At 38.4% G+C, this 17454-nt stretch overlaps 2 protein-coding genes and 1 long non-coding RNA gene across 3 annotated transcripts in view; 1 reads left to right on the forward strand and 2 right to left on the reverse strand.

Moving 5' to 3' along the window:
* LOC111864270 overlaps positions 1-3660 on the reverse strand; it is a 15733-nt gene extending 12073 nt beyond the window's left edge. The window contains exons 1-2 of the mRNA XM_023851398.2: positions 3428-3660; positions 1626-1868 (exon numbers count right to left, since the gene is read on the reverse strand). Coding sequence (XP_023707166.1) covers positions 1626-1868; positions 3428-3508 — 324 coding nt within the window. The 5' untranslated portion in view covers positions 3509-3660. The remainder of the gene's footprint in view (positions 1-1625; positions 1869-3427) is intronic.
* Positions 3661-3740: 80 nt separating this feature from the next.
* Positions 3741-12801, forward strand: LOC111864264 (protein AAR2 homolog). Its single transcript, XM_023851388.2, has 5 exons — positions 3741-4329; positions 5028-5143; positions 7200-7319; positions 8524-8821; positions 10937-12801. The coding sequence occupies exons 1-5, from the start codon at positions 4145-4147 to the stop codon at positions 11340-11342; spliced, it is 1125 nt and encodes a 374-aa protein (XP_023707156.1). The 5' UTR covers positions 3741-4144; the 3' UTR covers positions 11343-12801.
* LOC117282291 lies at positions 11954-16939 on the reverse strand. Its single transcript, XR_004513003.1, has 2 exons — positions 15783-16939; positions 11954-12270 (listed from the first exon to the last, which is right to left on the reverse strand). It is a non-coding gene; the product is annotated as an uncharacterized LOC117282291 (long non-coding RNA).
* Between the last annotated feature and the right edge of the window lie 515 nt (positions 16940-17454).

Below are 17454 nucleotides of genomic sequence, written 5' to 3' on the forward strand. Positions count from 1 at the left end.
TACAATAGACCACTGGTCGCGGTGCATGGGGAAACACACCCCCTCCAATAATAATAATAATAATAATAATAATAATAATAATAATAATAATAATAATAAAGAGTGTTGAAATAACAGGAGGCTGGAAAAAACTGCATGATATGAAGCTTCGTAACTTGTACTCTTTGCCAGATATAATTACAATGATGAAGTCGAGCAGGGTGAGATGGGCAGGGCATGTGGCATGCAAAGGAATGCATTTAAGATTTTGGTTGAAAAGCCAGAAGGACAGAAAGACCACTAAGAAGACCTAGATGTAGTTAGGATGATACTATTTAAATGGATCTCAGAAAAATAGGATGGGCTGGTATGGACTGGATATGGACCAGTGGATGACTCTTGTGAACACGGTAATGAACATTCAGGTTCAGCAAATGTTGAGAAATTCTTGAGTAGCTAAGCCACTGGCAACCTCTAAATAAGGATTGAGCTTCATACAGCTGAATGCATAAGGGGTGGATCCTACTGGCCCTTGCACTGTGACATTCAATAATCTATTGTGCTAGTTAGTTAACCTTTAAACGCCGGGCTTTTGAAATGGTGGTAAGCTTGAGCTGGCCGGAGTTTATTTAAATGCCCGCTGCTGGTGTGCGTTTAAATGCACGTTGCTATTCTGCGTTTAAATGTCCGTTCCTGTTAGGGCGCTTAAACAATTTTAAGCATTGTGTTTAAAAATGCTGTGTCTAACACAATTTTTATGAAAAATGGATGGAATTAACTTTGTTTGTATCAGCAAAGAACATAGTGTCACATATTACAATGGAAGATTTGAAAAATTGTATACAAAAAGTTATACTCCATTCTCAATTTTTTGTTTTAATTTTGATGCGTACTGCAAAATTGGTTTTGAAGTTCTTCACAGAGTTATTCTGCATTATAAATTCGTTTCTGTTTGTAACACTTGACAAAATTTTAGCAGTCCCTGGTGCCATAAAACAGATTGGAGCAATAAAATAATTTGGTTCTCTGCTGGAAAACCTTACATCTTTGTTACACTCTTCAGATTTTCGAATCTTTTGACTGAATGACAGAAGAATGAAAGAATGGCTATTCAAGAAATAGCTCGAAGGGTCCCTTCTTCAGTGCTAAGACCTTCCATTTTAGCTGCAAGCAATTATTGCCCTTTCTATTGGCGTGAACACACAGCTGCATCGTGGCTGAGATACAGAGTGTGATCTGCTTTCCGTGCGTTCATAATGAAATCGAATACTGTAGTTTCATTTCAGCCTATATATACATCAAGCAGATAACAAAAAAGATATGTACATCCAATTTTACTATATATTTTTAACACAGTAATCTGCAGAATGTGCAATAAAAGTACTGGCTCGTGGATGAGTTTGGGCATGACTCATACGTATATTCTTTTTGTTGTTGTTCACTTAGGTATCATTTGAATTCCTCTATTAGGGTTTTACTCAAGTCAGTCTGGTAATTACTACATTTAAAAATAAATATTTAGGACTGTGCAAGCGCTTCCACTAGCAGAGTTTAAATGCCCAACTGGCCAAAACGGGGTACTCTGGCCACAACGCTCTTACTCATCATTGGCCCGAAGGGGCACTTTGGACGTTAAAGGTTAATACCTTTTTGCTCTTGACCACATTAAGTCGAGTAACCCTGCCAAACTGGGAGAAGTAAGAGTACATGTCTTCTTTACAAAAGCCTTCTGGGATGTGGCTAAGGTATACAATCCCTTTGCCATGATCCTTCTGTGTATGTTTATTATGTTGTTGATTAACTTTTCTCCCCTTTCCCAAAACCGCCTTTTTCTCTGCAGCATTAGCAGTGACATCTGTGAACTGGTCCTGGGCTGGCAGCTCCTTCTTCTGTAGAATAGACAAAAAAATTGCAATACTTAAGAATACAATCTGAACGTTAGCTCAGTAACACAGTTACATACTAATAACGCAGTTACAAATTGCACAAATCACATTCAATTGTACTGTATTGTATTTATTAGCATTCATCAATCCATTAAGGTACATGACCATTGGATACTGAAATTGTCAGCAGATTACATTGATATTTACATAAGATTGTCTTAACATAAAATTAATAAAAATTAAAATATATATAAGAAACCAATGCATGCAACTAAAATACAAAGCTATAATTATTGGGATACCCTGAGGTTAAATTTATTATTCCTATCAAGATACTCAACTGAACAAAGAGTTTTCTATAAGAAACATTCTCAATTTATGTTTAAATGTATTAATATCATGTGCAACTTGCTTGATATTGGGGGGTAGAGAGATAAATAAGGTAACACCGGAATAATATACTCCTTTTTGAACTTTAGTTAGACTTACTAAAGGAACATGAGAGTCCAATTTTTGGCAGGTATTTATTTTATGCAAGGCAGTATTTATTGTGAAAAAAAAATCCTTATGCTTTACAACAAACATAAGAGTTGAAAAAATGTATTGGGCATAAAGAGCTAAAATTCCAAGTTTACTAAACATTTCCCTACAGGAATCCCTTGCTTTAGCTTTCATGATAATTCTTACAATTCGTTTCTGGGTTATAAAAATAGATCTACTGTGTGGTGAATTACCCCAAAACATGATACCATAATTTAACACTGAATGAACAGAGGAGAAGTAGATCTGCCTCAGGATTTTCAATTCTAATACAGGTCTGAGGGAACAAACCATGTAGCCTAACGAATTTAACTTTGAATTTATATAATCAATATGTTCTTTCTATGTTAATGAAGATTCTAATACCTAAAAATTTAATGGAGTTAGTACAGTTAATTTTATAATTATTGAATTCAGTGGTAACCAAAGTCCGATGACTAATATTTAATAGCATGCTATTTGAGTTAAATCATTTTTGTGTAATCTCCAGATCTACTTTAACAATTTGGTCCATCTTCACTGAATCAGAATTTGATATTATAAAGGTTGCATCATCTACAAAGAGTATCGGTAAGGCTTTGCATTTTACTAATTTAGGTAGATCATTTATATAAAATACAAACAATAAGGGTCCAAGAATCGACCCTTGGGGCACTAATTTCCAGGCTGAAACATAATTTGAAGCATATAGTGACTTCATTATTACTGTTTGATACCTATTACTTAAGTAAGATTTAATTAATTCACCAAATCTACCTACTATGCCATAATACTCTAATTTAGTTTTAGGATGTCATGATTTACAGTATCAAAAGCTTTAGTTAGGTTACAGAAAATTCCACTAACTGATGATTTCTTATTAATTTGGGATAAAATTTGATTTATTAGGTTAAATATAGCCATTCCGTTGAACTGTTATTTTTAATCCATACTGATCCGAGACAATTAAAGATTCTAAATAAAAACTAAACACAGAAATATTCCATAAAGTTCAGTTTCAACAGCGACTGATAAGTACTTGCCTTAATCAGAGTTTTAATATTCTTGACAGCTTTTGTGAATGTCGACTGTAACGATGTGTCAAGGCAAATATTCTGTGCCATTTGCACACCTAAAAATATCGTTAATCCTTACTTGAAATGACCCGACAATATCACAAGTTTCAACCACATGGGCGAAACACGCATAAGCACACTTCCCAACTTCCCAAAGCCTTCCCTAGCTTCCTCGGTTCATACCAGGGCATAGATAACCGTACAGGATCAGAGCCCTTCGTCCTCTTGGTAGTGCTTGTTTTGTGTTGTCTATGGCGCCTATTATGGTACGCTCCGTGATCGCCATACGTGGTACCAATAAAGCAGTGGTGTTTGTGGAAATCTTGTATTGAGTTTCAAATTAATCATCTAACAAGACATGACTTTCGGGGTGGACTAGGGGTACGTACAATAGACTACTGGTCGCGGTGCATAGGGAAACCCATCCCCTCCAATAATAATAATATAACCTGTAAATAACAGCATCGCATTGTAACATGGATGAACCAGTGGAAGCTGGGTTAGTGATCTGCGACCGGTTACTCAGTTCCGTGAAAAATTCCTCGGCATGGTCGTGTAAATACGGATGATAGTGGCGATGGTGGCAGTGCTAGGTTGTTGTCGAAATGTAGTTTATTATTGTGGTGTGGTGTAGTCTCGTCTGTAACGAGCAATAATCTGTGCAAGTAAAGACATTATTCTGCAATGAGTGACAGCCTGGATATAGATCAACGTCTGGCTCGCCAGCTACTACTCGAAGGAGCAACCCTCGTGTTCTTGGATGTGCCCCGAGGAACCGAATTTGGCATTGATATGAAGTCGTGGAATACGGGGGATAAGTTCAAAGGAGTGAAAATGATACCACCAGGCCCTCATTACGTGTACTACAAGTAAGTATTTGAAGAAAGCAGTCTTCTGGGATGTGGCACCGTGTAGATGTGGTGTTAACCGCTCCAGAAGACTGCTTTCTTCATAGTCACCGCCGTGAAAACCTCAAATCTTACAAGTAAGTGTTTGTCTGTGGTTTTAAGAACTATTCGGACACCTTACTTCCAGCATTTTAAGTTAACTAGAAAAGCGATGTAAGTGTGAATTCAAGTTATATTACGTGTTACCCAAATTCAAGATTGTTACAGAAGTATGAAACTCTTAAGGGAAATAATCTGAAGGTATCGGTGGAGTAAAGTGCATTGAAACCAGTCAAGTATAGCCAGGAAGTAGTTGTGTACATGCTACGTAATCCGTTTTGTTACAGAATACCGGGGTGTTTCATGCATTAACTGAATAAAGTGAGTAGAGGAGAAGAAAAATTTTCTCTCTGTTTGCTAAGAATCAACTAGTAATAATCACACCTTGGATAAACCTCATCATCCGCTGTTTCTTCTTCACCTCCACTTCCAATACATCTTGTATATCCTTGTGTTAGAAATCAACGCTGAAAGAAACTGTAACCAAGAACTTGCACAAGTTTAGATTCCAGTGCCTGGATGTTATGATCTTACAATAAATAAGTAAATAAATAAACAGTTTAATTGATTAATATTTTCAGGGTTTGAAAGATTTAACAGAATTCTGCTGTCACTTTCAGTGCAGTGAACAGTGAGGGAGATACAGCACCACGAGTTGGTTTTGTACACAACTTCAAGAAGTCTGAGTTTATGGTGAAGAAATGGGACCCTGCAATTGAAGATATTAGTACTACAGGTGCATAAATCTTAATTTATTATATTGACAGAACTGGATATGGCGTTGAAGCTATGAACAGGCAGTAGTGGTTAGTTTATATTTACCAACATAACTGTACATGCTCACTCATCTCCACCCCTATTAACAGGCAGTAGTGGTCAGTTTATGTTTACCAAAGTAACTACGTGCTCACTTATCTCCAAACATATTCCTTTGAAATGTCAGTAAACATCTACCATACTGCACAGTGTAACATCCCAGAAGATAATCACCACCTTGAGAACCTTGAATCTGACAACATTCACTTAAAATTGGCAGCAGTGCTCAGCTGTAAAAAGCCAGAAATCCTTGTTCATTTTCATTCTTTCTTGCAGTGTGTAAATCTTGTTAGGAGAATAAAGTTGAATGGTAAAGCTGAAGGTGAGAAAGTTTCCCCTGTGCCTAAGCCATATGATATGGAACCGCCCCATTTCTCCCAGCCTGGAGCATAGGCCATCTATGAAACGCTTTGTTTCACTTCAGTTTCTTAACCCTAAGACAGTCGGTAGGATTACTCAGACAAGGGGATCAGCCCATCACAAGGCTGCTGCCTACACAGAACACAAAGAATAAACACAGTCAGACATCCATGCCTTGAGTGGGATTTGAACCCATGATCCAAGTGTTCGAGTGAGTGAAGACAGTTCATGCCCTAGACCCTGCAGCCTCTGTGATCAGCTGAATGCAAGTAGAGTGCATTGAAATATTATTATTATTATTCTTATTGGAGGGGGTGGGTTTCCCCATGCACCGTGACCAGTTGTTGATCTATTGTACGTCCCCCTTTGATATTCTACCAGTTGCCATACTGTACCGGTAATGGTGCATGCTATCAGCCCCGCTGAGCCAACGAGGTCGGCCCTCGGTACCTTGATACTTCCCCCATCTACCAGAGGCAATGGAAACTACTTGGGCGGGAAATTGTTGCCTAATTTAGCTCATAGGTCTCCTAGAGACATGAGGTTCTTTTACATGCCATAAATCTACGACACGGGACACACGGCTTAAGGTCCCTCCCGGAGGACTTGTTCCCTGAATTTTTCCGCCCTTAAAAATTCCACGACCTCCGCCGGGTTTGAGCCCCCATACCTTGAGTCATGAGGTGGGAACGTTACCCCTAGACTACGGAGGCCGCTTGTGCATTGAAATAAGTCTCAGTGCGTTCTTGCACTCAGAAGTAGATGGAAATGTGTAGTCAGATTCACATTCTGGCCATTTTTATTTCCAAGAACCTTTGGTTATGTTGGATAAGAGACTATGCGAATATATTTGGTGAGAGTGAATAGCACTTTTCTTTTTGCAAGAGCATAAGGGGAGGATGCACTTCTTGAAGCTCTACTTTAATGCCAACCTCACTTCTGTGTGATTCACTGTGTTCTTGCAGATGAGGCTCTCAAGATAATAATGACTGTGTAGACATTTTATCTAGCATGGAGGAAGTGTTGCTTCCTAGTCCCAGAAGACTGACAGAGTGGCGTAGGTGTTATATCTGGAGTGAAGGAAATGCTGCTATGGTACAGACATTGTAACTACTAGTGTAGTGTTTAGGTGTGTTTCAGAAACACCCATTACACAAGTCATATCTGCCCATCCATAAGTTCAAAAATTATACTCTTTGGTTTCATTCTTATTTGGTACTGTGCATCTGCTCTAGATTTTTGAAAGTCATTTGCGTGTAAGAAAAATGAAGTTGGAAATTTAGGATATTACTTTTTAAAGGAATTTAATAATTTATGCAGTTTAGTATTATTGTCACAGTGGAACCTGGGATGTTATGGTGAGATGAACATCTGCTTGGAATGCCTACGGAACATGTTAAGGAAGCCACTTTGAAAGCAGACATTTCACAGACTGAAGAGGAGATGCAAGAATAGCATTAAGATGGATTGTTGGAAAATGGACAATGAGGGTGGGAGGTGAATGGTGTTGGGCTAAAGATTGTATCAAATTATATATTTGGTATTAATGATATTCAACATGTGGCTTCTGTTTCCAGAGAGTTAATCAGCTGCATGTTGAATTTGGTGTTTTTCAGAGTTGAGTGAAGAAGAAATATCCCGCATCAGAGGAGATCTGTTGAACCTGGATCGGTTCTTGGGACCTTATCCGTTTGACATATGGAAGAGGTGGAAGGACCTTACCAGCAAGGTGACTGGTATGTGTAATATCCTTGGTACTATGTAACCCTTGCCTAAGCACTTGCCTAGCAGGTTAGCTCAAACAGTAACAAATCTGGCTTGTATTTGAAAGGTACCATGTTAAAATGTCAGCTGGAACCTCAGCTATCATGATGTAGTTCGTGGTTTTTCTCAGTCATTCCATGTAAATGCCAGGACAGTACCTTGAAGTAGGCTGTGACTCTTCCCACTATAGTTTATACATAATTCAGTGTATGTGATTATCCTTTGTACTCATTTGGCAGTAATTTGACTTTGCAGTGGATACATGTTTACATACTCTGTGAACCAGACAAGGAACTAAAAAATGGTTTATGTGAAATCCCTCTCATTTCATATTATCTACTTTATTAACCATTAGTATAATTGCTAGACTGGTTAGTGTTTGTAGATGGTAGACTGATGTGATAATTAAAAAGAAATGTGTAGTAACCCATTTTAATGTTGAAGTGGTGTGTCATTGATTAGAGAAGGTGAGACAGTCCTTGAAATCCTCAGTCATAATGTCTGGCACTAGCTGAGATTCAAATTTCATACCTTCCAAACATATCATTGCTGTGCTACCAAGCAAGTTAATGTAGCAGTAATGCTCTGTATTTCTGTTCTGAAGGTATTAGTCAGAATCTTGGCTGGGTTACTAGCTAGATTTTCCTCCCGTTTAGACAAATGCTAGGACAGTACGTTGAAATCAGCCACGACCACCTGTTTTTAAATCCTTATCTACTCACTTTTAATGATTATCTTCAAATCCCATTTGACACTTTTTGAGTTCTGACACTCAACAGATACACTGTCACTGAGCCCTCTGTTGTAATTATGGGTTATGGGCTAGGTTCTATAAGCAAATTCTTTTGTATGTGGAGGGCATTGTGTAAGAGAAATTATCGAGGCAGGTAAATTAAGCGCCACACCATTAAAATGTATGGGGAGTGGAGATATAACTCCATACAGTCTTAACCCTGGCATCAGGTGAGGGTGAATTGTCAGCTTCACACCCCAACTGTTTTACCTCCAGTGCCTCTTAGATAGGTGGCCGAATGGAGGCTAGAGCCAGTCTGGATGCCGTGGCAGAGAGAAATTTCTGCCATTGCCAGGAATTGAACCCCAGTTGTCCAGCCTGTAGTATAGTCACTGTACCAGTTGAGCTACCCCCAACTCATACAGAAGCTTTTGTTTTTTTAGATGAACTTATATCTAGACTAGTTCCTGAGTTGGGACAGATCCGATCAGCACTGGAACTGGTATCTTGCGACAAGTCGTATGGTGATGTACCAGCGCCAAAGCGAAGAAGCCGCCCACTGACGGCTGAGGAGAGAGAAGAAGACCTTCTGCCCCAGCTGAAGCCAACCCCAGGAACTGAGTTGAGGTTCACACAATTTCCTGAGAGGAACTTTCCAGAAGGCTCTACCCCAGCGGAGATAACACACCACTCACTGGATTCTACCTATGTCTTGGAGACCATGTTAGCCAAATACAAAAGGTGTGTTGCTCAGGGTGAGAGAGTTAGTGAATTGTTCCTTCAGTGTCATAAAACTGGTTGACCTGAACAATAGTTTAACTTCAGTCACTGAAAAACTTTACAAATAATTTGAGTCTTATGAGTTCATGGTATTCACTAGATATATTGAAAAATTTCACATGTTTAGATTTATCACAAATATGCAATGAGGGAACTTCGTTTATATAGTGTATTTAGGAGCGTAGTTGGTTGAGTCACTATGCTATAAGCTGGAATGTCACGAGTTCGAGTCCCAAATCCTTCCAGCTGCACTATGGCCCTGGGGTTGCCTGAGCCTCTAACAGAAATGGGTACCAGGCATCTTCCTGGGGGTTAAAGTGTGGCTGGCACATAGGGTTAACAACGTTACCACCCTCTGTGAGCTGATTGTCTAGAAGATGTGGGATCCTAAACCTCCCACAACGCTTTGGGCCTCCACAGCCTGTTACAGGGACAGCTTTGCCTTTCTTTCTTTCTTTCTTTCTTTCTTTTTTTTATTTTTTTGAGACAGAAACATGCTGCTTACTGTAATGAGGCAGTAGTTTACATGATTGCGGCAGGGGAACAGGGATTTTCCCTGCACGGGCACTGACTTTCTCTACTTAAACAGAATGTCATTACTGATTACTCTAAAATGGAGACACAGACTTGACCTGTAATATGAGGGAGAATCAATAAATAGGTCATAAATGCAAGTAAAACAGCTGTAATGGATGTAATAGGTTTTCCATGTGTATCACTAGGTCACACCACGGTGCGGCTTCATGATAGTCTAGGTAGCAGACATGCATGCACATGATCAGACTGATTTCAGTAGTCAAAATGGCAACTGTGCTTGAGGAGTGTGCTACTGAAGAGCAGCATTCTGTTGTGTGTCTTTTGTGGGCAGAAGGACTCAGTGCAAAGGATATTCATAAAGAAATATTTCCTGTTTATGGTGGTGTTTGCCACATAAAGTGGTTCACAGCTGGGTCAAAAAATTCCCTCAAGGACATTTGAAAGTCGCAGATGCCCAACCAGATTCAGAAGTGGCAGAGACAACAGTCAAAAGAGTTTATCCTTATTATCAAAGTATCCGTCAATAATGCAACCATATAAAAGACATTAGGAATATGTTTCACACTAAAAATGTATTTTAATACTTTTTGATGTTGTTAAAACCATTACATGTCAATAGGACAATGAAAGTATATTTTATGCATTAAATGTGATTATCCAATTTCTGAAATGTCTCTAATCATATATTTCTTCTAGTTTACGACATGTTTCAGCTGCATATGGGCCATAATCAGGTAATTTTCTTTTCTTTTGGGGAGACCACTGCCCCGTACACTTGTTCACCATGCTTCCATGCTCGTCAATATTTAGTTCTATCTCATGATCAAAATGCTGTCATTGCACTCTATTGCGGCTGTCGTAGTTTTTGTGTGTCATATGTGTCACTAGTGCAGTCTGCCTGTGTACACATGTGCATGACCTATTTACTGAAAGTCCCTCATATATAAGAACTGCTTGGAGTGACCATATTGTCTTTCTTTAGCTGTCATTTAGTTGAAGAAGGGATACAGTACTTCACACTATGATTATGAGAATCATCTCACTTGACATTAAAGTTGAAATGAAATGTTTTTGTCCTAATTTAAGTTTAAAGAATAGAAATTTTCTTATATTCACATATATGTAGTTTTTTATAATTTTTGAGATAAGTTATACTGTTTCATGAATTAAAACGTGTTTTATAAACCTCTGTTTTCATTTTTTGGTGATGCTACTTTGGTGAGCTAATTTTTTTCAACTGGTTTGGAGAAATAAATGGTCTTCATATCCAGTGCAAAGCAACTGCTGCCATATCTAGGTGTCATGTAGTATGCATGGGACCATGGTGAAAGCTTGTGTTCTGATTATTGGATGTGAAATTATATGTGATATAATTATGAGAGCTACCTATTTTATAAGCTGCTTCATCCTGAAGATTGAGATTACAGTGTGTTGGAAATGTTAGTATTGTAGGTCACTAAAACATGTTGCCATTACACCCCAAAGGAAACAAAATTTTCAACAAACCACCGTGAAAGCCGTATGTTTCTTTGGTTCCAGACCAATTGACATAGTGGGAGAGCTGCAGTTTGCGTTCGTGTGTTTTCTTATTGGACAGAGTCTGGAAGCCTTTGAGCATTGGAAACAGCTTGTAAAACTTCTCTGTTCATGTGATGATGCTGTATCCAAACGAAGAGAAGTGTACGATGAGTTTCTGTCAGCACTGGGAGCGCAATTAGTAGAGATACAAGAAGACTTCTTGGTGGACATAGTGGCAAGCAACAACTTTGTGTACCGCAGTCTGCTCACCCTCTTCAGAACACTACATCTTAGTGAGACTGTGGATGGCAGACTCAAGTCTAAAGCAAAGCGGTTCCAGGAAAGACTTACTCTTAAATTCATGTGGGATTTCACAGGCTTGGACAAGGATGATGATGATGAGGCTCCAGTTGTGGTAAATATATAGGGCTAGACTTCTTTGTGTGATGGTCATACTTTGTAATTGTAATAGGTACGGATGTGCAGAACTGTCCAACTTAATTAGGATTAAGTTTAAGTCTGTGAAGTTAAATAAATGTGCCTGTTATCATGTTGTTCCCTTACATGTTAAAAACCTGCTCTGGCTGAATTGATTTTTGTTGAATTTAATTGGTTTTAATGTGTCTACAGTTTGGTACTGTTCTATTTACTACTGATAACAGTACGATGATAATGGTCAGCAGAGAGGTTTGAAAGAGTAATATGGAATTTAGACTATGGTGGGGCCTGGTGTTTCCCATGGTCTCAGAGTTTTGACTTTTTAGTTACTTAAACTTGCGGACCAAATTTGATTTGGGTTGATGTCGTCATACATAAAAGTTTTCACATGACTTATAAGATGGATTTTAGATTGAATGATTGGATATATTGACCCTTATACATTCATAACTTGGGATTACACGTAATACAGCGCTGTTGCTCATTTACACATGCACTAGAATTCTCAGTCTTCACTAATTGTATCCTGGCAGCGGATTGATCACAATTTCACTGTCACTCCACAACGCACATAAAGTCTTCATTTCACAGTCTAGTTCCCTTCTTGCCAATATTCTGCCACTGCCAATTATGAAGACTAGACTCAATTCAATTCCTCTGCTCCCAAGCTCATATCCCAGCAGGCTGGCATCTCAAAACTTGACTCTTCACTTCTGACCGTAACCTTTTATAAGCCCTCAGCATGGACCACACAGAAAAAACAGCCTCTCTTGTTAAGAAGGAATGTTTACTGGTTCATTATCTAGCAATGGACGTCCTTCTGTTGCATGCATATGCTTCACGGGTATGTGTTTGCCAAGTTATTTCTTAGCAGTGGGTATACACGTTACAGTGCCCTCTCCTTACGGCTCTTCATCCTGAATAGCATACAGGTAAGTCACCATTTATTCTTTTCTGCTTGTAACATCTGTGCTTCGCCTCACCTTCCTTCCCATGACTCAGATAACCACATTTACAAAATTCAAACATTTATACCACGAAGAAATATTTCTTTTGTGCTCTTACAGCTTCCAGTATTGTTTATATTGTGACTTTGAAGTTGAACAAAATCCTAAATTGAACAGTGAATGTAGCAACAAGAAGAAACGAGCTGATGAGCTGTGTTTAGTTGGTACTTGGTGCTACTATAACATGTGCTAATTACACTAAATTTCTTGGCCTGACAATCCAAAATGACATAATAAAGAAATTGAACAAAGCCTGCTATATGATAAGAAACGTAAAACAAATAGTCTCCATGAAAACATTAAAAAGTGTTTACTTCTCATATTTCCATTCTGTCATGTAATACGGTATAATGTTCTGGAGTAACTCTTCTCATGCTGAAAGAGTATTCAAGCTACAAAAGAGAGCTGTAAGAATAATGAAAGGATGTGGTTTTAGAGATTCATGTAGAGAACATTTTAAAGAAATGTATATATTTCCATCAAGATCACAATACATATACTCCTAGATGATGTTTATTGTAAAAAACAGAAATATTTGATACAAACAAAGCTCACTATGAAATTAATACCGGACACATTATGGACATACCCATGACCCAAGTAAATTTGGCGATATATGGAAATGGGATGTATCATATGGAGGTAAGGATTTATAATTCACTTTCCAACTCACTTAAGCTAATTTCAAAGGATATAAAAAAGTTTAAAGACAAAGGAATTTTTGTATTTTAATTCTTTTTATACATTGGATGATTTTTTTATGAGATGATGTTTTATGGTTATAATATATAATTATTTAAGCAATGTGGTAGTTGGATTAAGGCTTTTTTAGTAAGAAACTTAAACTATCTGACAAAACAGGTTTTATGTGATTAAGCCTTTTTAAATTGTACATATTACTTGCATTTCTTATTACCAATTATACTCAGTTTGTTATCTTATATTGTCAGTGTTTAGTTACAGCTATTATCATTAATTATATTAACGTTCTAAACTATTTCTAACTGAAAAGATATCTTATGATCCACTTTGTAATATGTAAATACAGTCCAGTATTTTATATATGTCACACTGTTCATACAAGGTGGTTCAAATATGACCGGGACTGATTTTTTTTTTTAACATAATTGCCAAACACTTACTTGCACATGTCAGTCTTCAACATACTCCCCTCTGGAGTCAACACATTTTTTCCAACATTCTGGAAGCATCCTGATGCCTTTTTCAAAAAAGGCTTGTGGTTGGAGGCATATCCACTCCCGAACAGTCTGGATGACGGCGTTGTCGACAAACCGCATGCCTTGTAAGTCTGATTTGAGCCTTCCAAACAGGTAGAAATCACTTGAGGCCAAATTGGGACTGTACGGTGGATGTGTCAGGAGGTTCCATTTCAGTTTCCGGAGGGTTTCCATTGTTGTTTTGGCCGTATGGGGGCGTGCATTGCCTTGAAGGATGGCTACCCGCTTGGATCAGATCTTTTCCTTCACATCTGTTGCCAGGAGGTCTGAGTAATAAGTTGCATTGACTGTTCTGGCATCTGTCAGAAAGTCTACATGGATAACCCCCTGCCAGTCCCAGAAGAACGTTGCCATCACTTTTCCTGCTGAACGGCTCCTCCGCGCTTTCTTGGGTTTGGGAGAACTAGTATGCCGCCACTCGTGTGATGACTGCTGGGACTTGGGAACGAAGAATTGCACCCACGTTTCATCGGTGATAACTATAGACTTCAAAAATGCATCACCATCGTCTTCAAACTGCTGTAGAAGACAACTGGCAGCTTGCATGCGCACCATTTTGTTCACGTCCGTCAAAGTGCATGGTACCCACCGTGCATTCACCTTGTGAAAGTGCAGGTGGTATTTCATGATGTCTTCTACACTACCAACACTGATGGACAGCATTGCTCCAAGTTCCTTGATAGTGATACGCCTATTCTCACAAATAAGTGCGTCTGCACAATCAGTGTTTGGCTCAGTGACAGATGTTCGCGGCTGACGATCATGTGGTTCATTCTCCACATGCTCTCTGCCCTCTCTGAAGCACTTACACCACTCAGACACACGGGTCCATGAGAGAGACTTCCCCATACTGTTGTTGGAGTCTGTGGTGAATTTCAGCAAATGGGACGTTTTCTCCAATGAGGAATTTGATCATAATATGTTGTTCCATGCTCTGCAGTACCTTCTCTTTGCTCATCACTCTAGCAACTCCCAGACAGGACTGAACAGGTTCTAACCCTAACAGGAGGGAGGATGGAGGTTGTGGCTTCACTCTCTCAAGGTCGCACAGCTGCTGCGCAGTGCACCTTGTTTACACACAAATCAGTCCCAGTCATATTTGAACCACCTTGTATATACTTAGTACAGTCAATAATTTCATGGATTGGCTGCGTAGTGGTGCTGTTATGCACGACAGTGGATATGTGGAACCACAAGATGCTGCCATGTCCATTCTTCTCTTGTCCCAGCAAGAAAGTTGCGTACATATGGTGTATTCAGAAAGAAAGTCACTCTTGTGAAGGGTAGTTGTCTACACGTGGCACAAATGGAGAATGTCACAATTTAAGCAAAGGGCAAGTTCTGAGAAAGATGGGATGTTTCTCAACTAGAACATAATAGGAGACAAACAGCAACTATTTTGATGGAGGATATGTACATGTGTAAGTGTATGTGAGGATCTTGTAAAATGGTGCAATGGAATCACAGTCCATGAAATTACTGACTATGAATTATTGATCTATGAAAATTTTCTTAGAAAAGGGTAGCAGGAAGTATGAAATTAGGAAAATAAGTGGGCAGTGTGCGTGGAAAAAAAATTTTGCTTGGTTTAGTGGGAATTTTTATTTTGTGATTTGTGGTATGAACTTGCAGGCATGTGGATGTGACATACAAAACATTGTATTTGTTTATTTGTGTGTAGGTTATTTAATTGAACTCTTAATAACTCAAATTATAGAGTGTCAAATTGTAGAATCATGAATTGGAAAGAATGTGGAAGGAAAGAGTTGTGGTACAATCCTGGCATTTGCCTGGAGGAATTGAGGGAAAGCAAAAACAACTTCAATCAGGATGGCCGGTTTTTAGCTCAAGATTTGAACCTGGAACCTTCAAAATACAGAGCAGGAGTGCTACCAATTTGACTGTGATGTTTGGTGACAGTGTTGCACCCAAGAAACAACGTGGACATGTTATGAAAACAGAAGTAATAAATACATGAGTTCAGATGTAAAAGAACTATCTTTTTTTTTACTGCTTAACTTGTAAACAACTTATTGAGCTTTTTGAAGAATTTTTTGATTAGCTGAGTGACTGTCAGCTTCTCACAGAGGACTGTGGTCCATGGAGTTAATTTTATAACTGGAATTCTTGTTTCATGGAAGACATTGGCTTAGCTCAACCATATATTTTGATTACCTTTCATACCTCATTTCACAAAATGTAATCCAGCACAGGTACCATCTGTACATGAAATTTATATTCTTCCTCCTAAGTAAGAGACCATGTTTCACACCTGTAACCAAACAGTGTGCAAAATAAATTGCCAGGTGTTGATCCGGGACCTCCAAATGTAGCAAGAACACAAACTACATGTAACCCAATGCAACAGCCTGGAAGGTGTGAAGTATGAGAAATGTCATTGCTCAGCATTTCATTTGGTTTCAACTTGTTTTCCAGTCATAAATTATATCTTGCATGAAGCCAGAGATATGTGAGCAGTACCAGTTGGATAACTTATAATGTCTATGACCCATGAAGATTAAAACAAGCCATTCTCTTCCCAATTAAGTGATATCATGACATCATGTTTTCTTATGTTGTTAGACATTCATGATAGTTCAGTAACTTCTGTAACTTATCTGACCTTTGGTTTACATACGTAAATAGAGCCATTCAAACTAGTTCGCTTCCTTTTGAAAATTTATGGTTTATGAATTTACTTAGTTGAAGCACCAGATGTAGGAAACAATTGGGAAGAGGATGCACGAAGTCCATTAGGCCCTCAAACAGTAGAAGTTGAGTTATCCATTTACCTGTTACAGAAATGTATGCTCTATGCATATATAAAGTGCATTATGTCATTTTTCAAATGTATATTATAGTGCATTCTATGTTGAAGTGATCTGGCAGGTTTTAGGTGTTCAGAATTCATTATGACATGTAGTTCACGTTTCTCCATTTTATGGTTTTTTGCAGACCCATCTGCAAATTTTGAAAATTATAGTGTGTAACTGAAAGGCATTCTGTAACTGCTTAAAATATACACTTCACAGTTCAAATATACTGGTTACCATTGGTAAGTAACTTGTGACCCAGTTGGTTGGTATACAAGTAATGCTCTAGAACTCGTATTTTGGAGGTTCTTGATTCAAATCTTGGCTGGGACACTGGCTATCCTAATTGCAGTTTTGTGGTTTTCCTCAAACCCTCCAGGCAAATTCCGGGATAGCATCTTGATCTGGCCATGATCACTTGTTTCAGAGCCTTCCCAGTGTCTCATTCATCCTACTAATTCATGCTGTATAATGTAGATACTGACAATGTTGTAAATTAAACCTAGAAAAATTAAACTTAATGAGATTTCTCACATTCCTTTCTCTTCCCTTACCTTTTGTAGCAGTAACCCTTCACTGAGGATTCTTAGAACCCCATTTTGGTTACAGGCCATGTTAATATTATATTTGAGCATCCAGTTGCATTGAGGCATGATCCTTATTACTAAAGCACCCATCAATAATGCAACAGTATTTTTTTTAAATATGAAAGACGTCTAAAATGTGTTCCACACTAAAAGTGCCACTTGAATACTTTACAACGTTAAAATCATAAGATGTCATTAAGACACTAGAAGTATAGCTTATACACTAAAAGTGATCATCAAATTATTAAAATGTCTCTAGTTTTATATGTTTCTTCTCACTTTACAGCGTATTTTGGCTGCACATGGGCCATCAACAGGCAACTTTTCTTTTGTTTTCAAGGAGGCCACTGCACTGTTCACTTAGTTTTTATCTCAGTACTAAAACGCTGTTATTGTACTCTCTTACAGCCGTCGTGTTTCTCCCATAAATGTGTTACTAGTGTGGTCTTCCTGTAT

Source organism: Cryptotermes secundus, unplaced genomic scaffold, assembly GCF_002891405.2.
Source record: "Cryptotermes secundus unplaced genomic scaffold, Csec_1.0 scaffold33, whole genome shotgun sequence".
Taxonomy (NCBI): domain Eukaryota; kingdom Metazoa; phylum Arthropoda; class Insecta; order Blattodea; family Kalotermitidae; genus Cryptotermes; species Cryptotermes secundus.

Bases quoted from the DNA above. Each gene is read 5' to 3' on its own strand.
- LOC111864264 (XM_023851388.2), top strand. From the start codon at position 4,145: ATGAGTGACAGCCTGGATATAGATCAACGTCTGGCTCGCCAGCTACTA. The intron at 4,330-5,027 runs GTAAGTATTTGA...TGTCACTTTCAG, and splicing joins CCTCATTACGTGTACTACAA to TGCAGTGAACAGTGAGGGAG. The intron at 8,822-10,936 runs GTGTGTTGCTCA...CTTTGGTTCCAG, and splicing joins ATGTTAGCCAAATACAAAAG to ACCAATTGACATAGTGGGAG.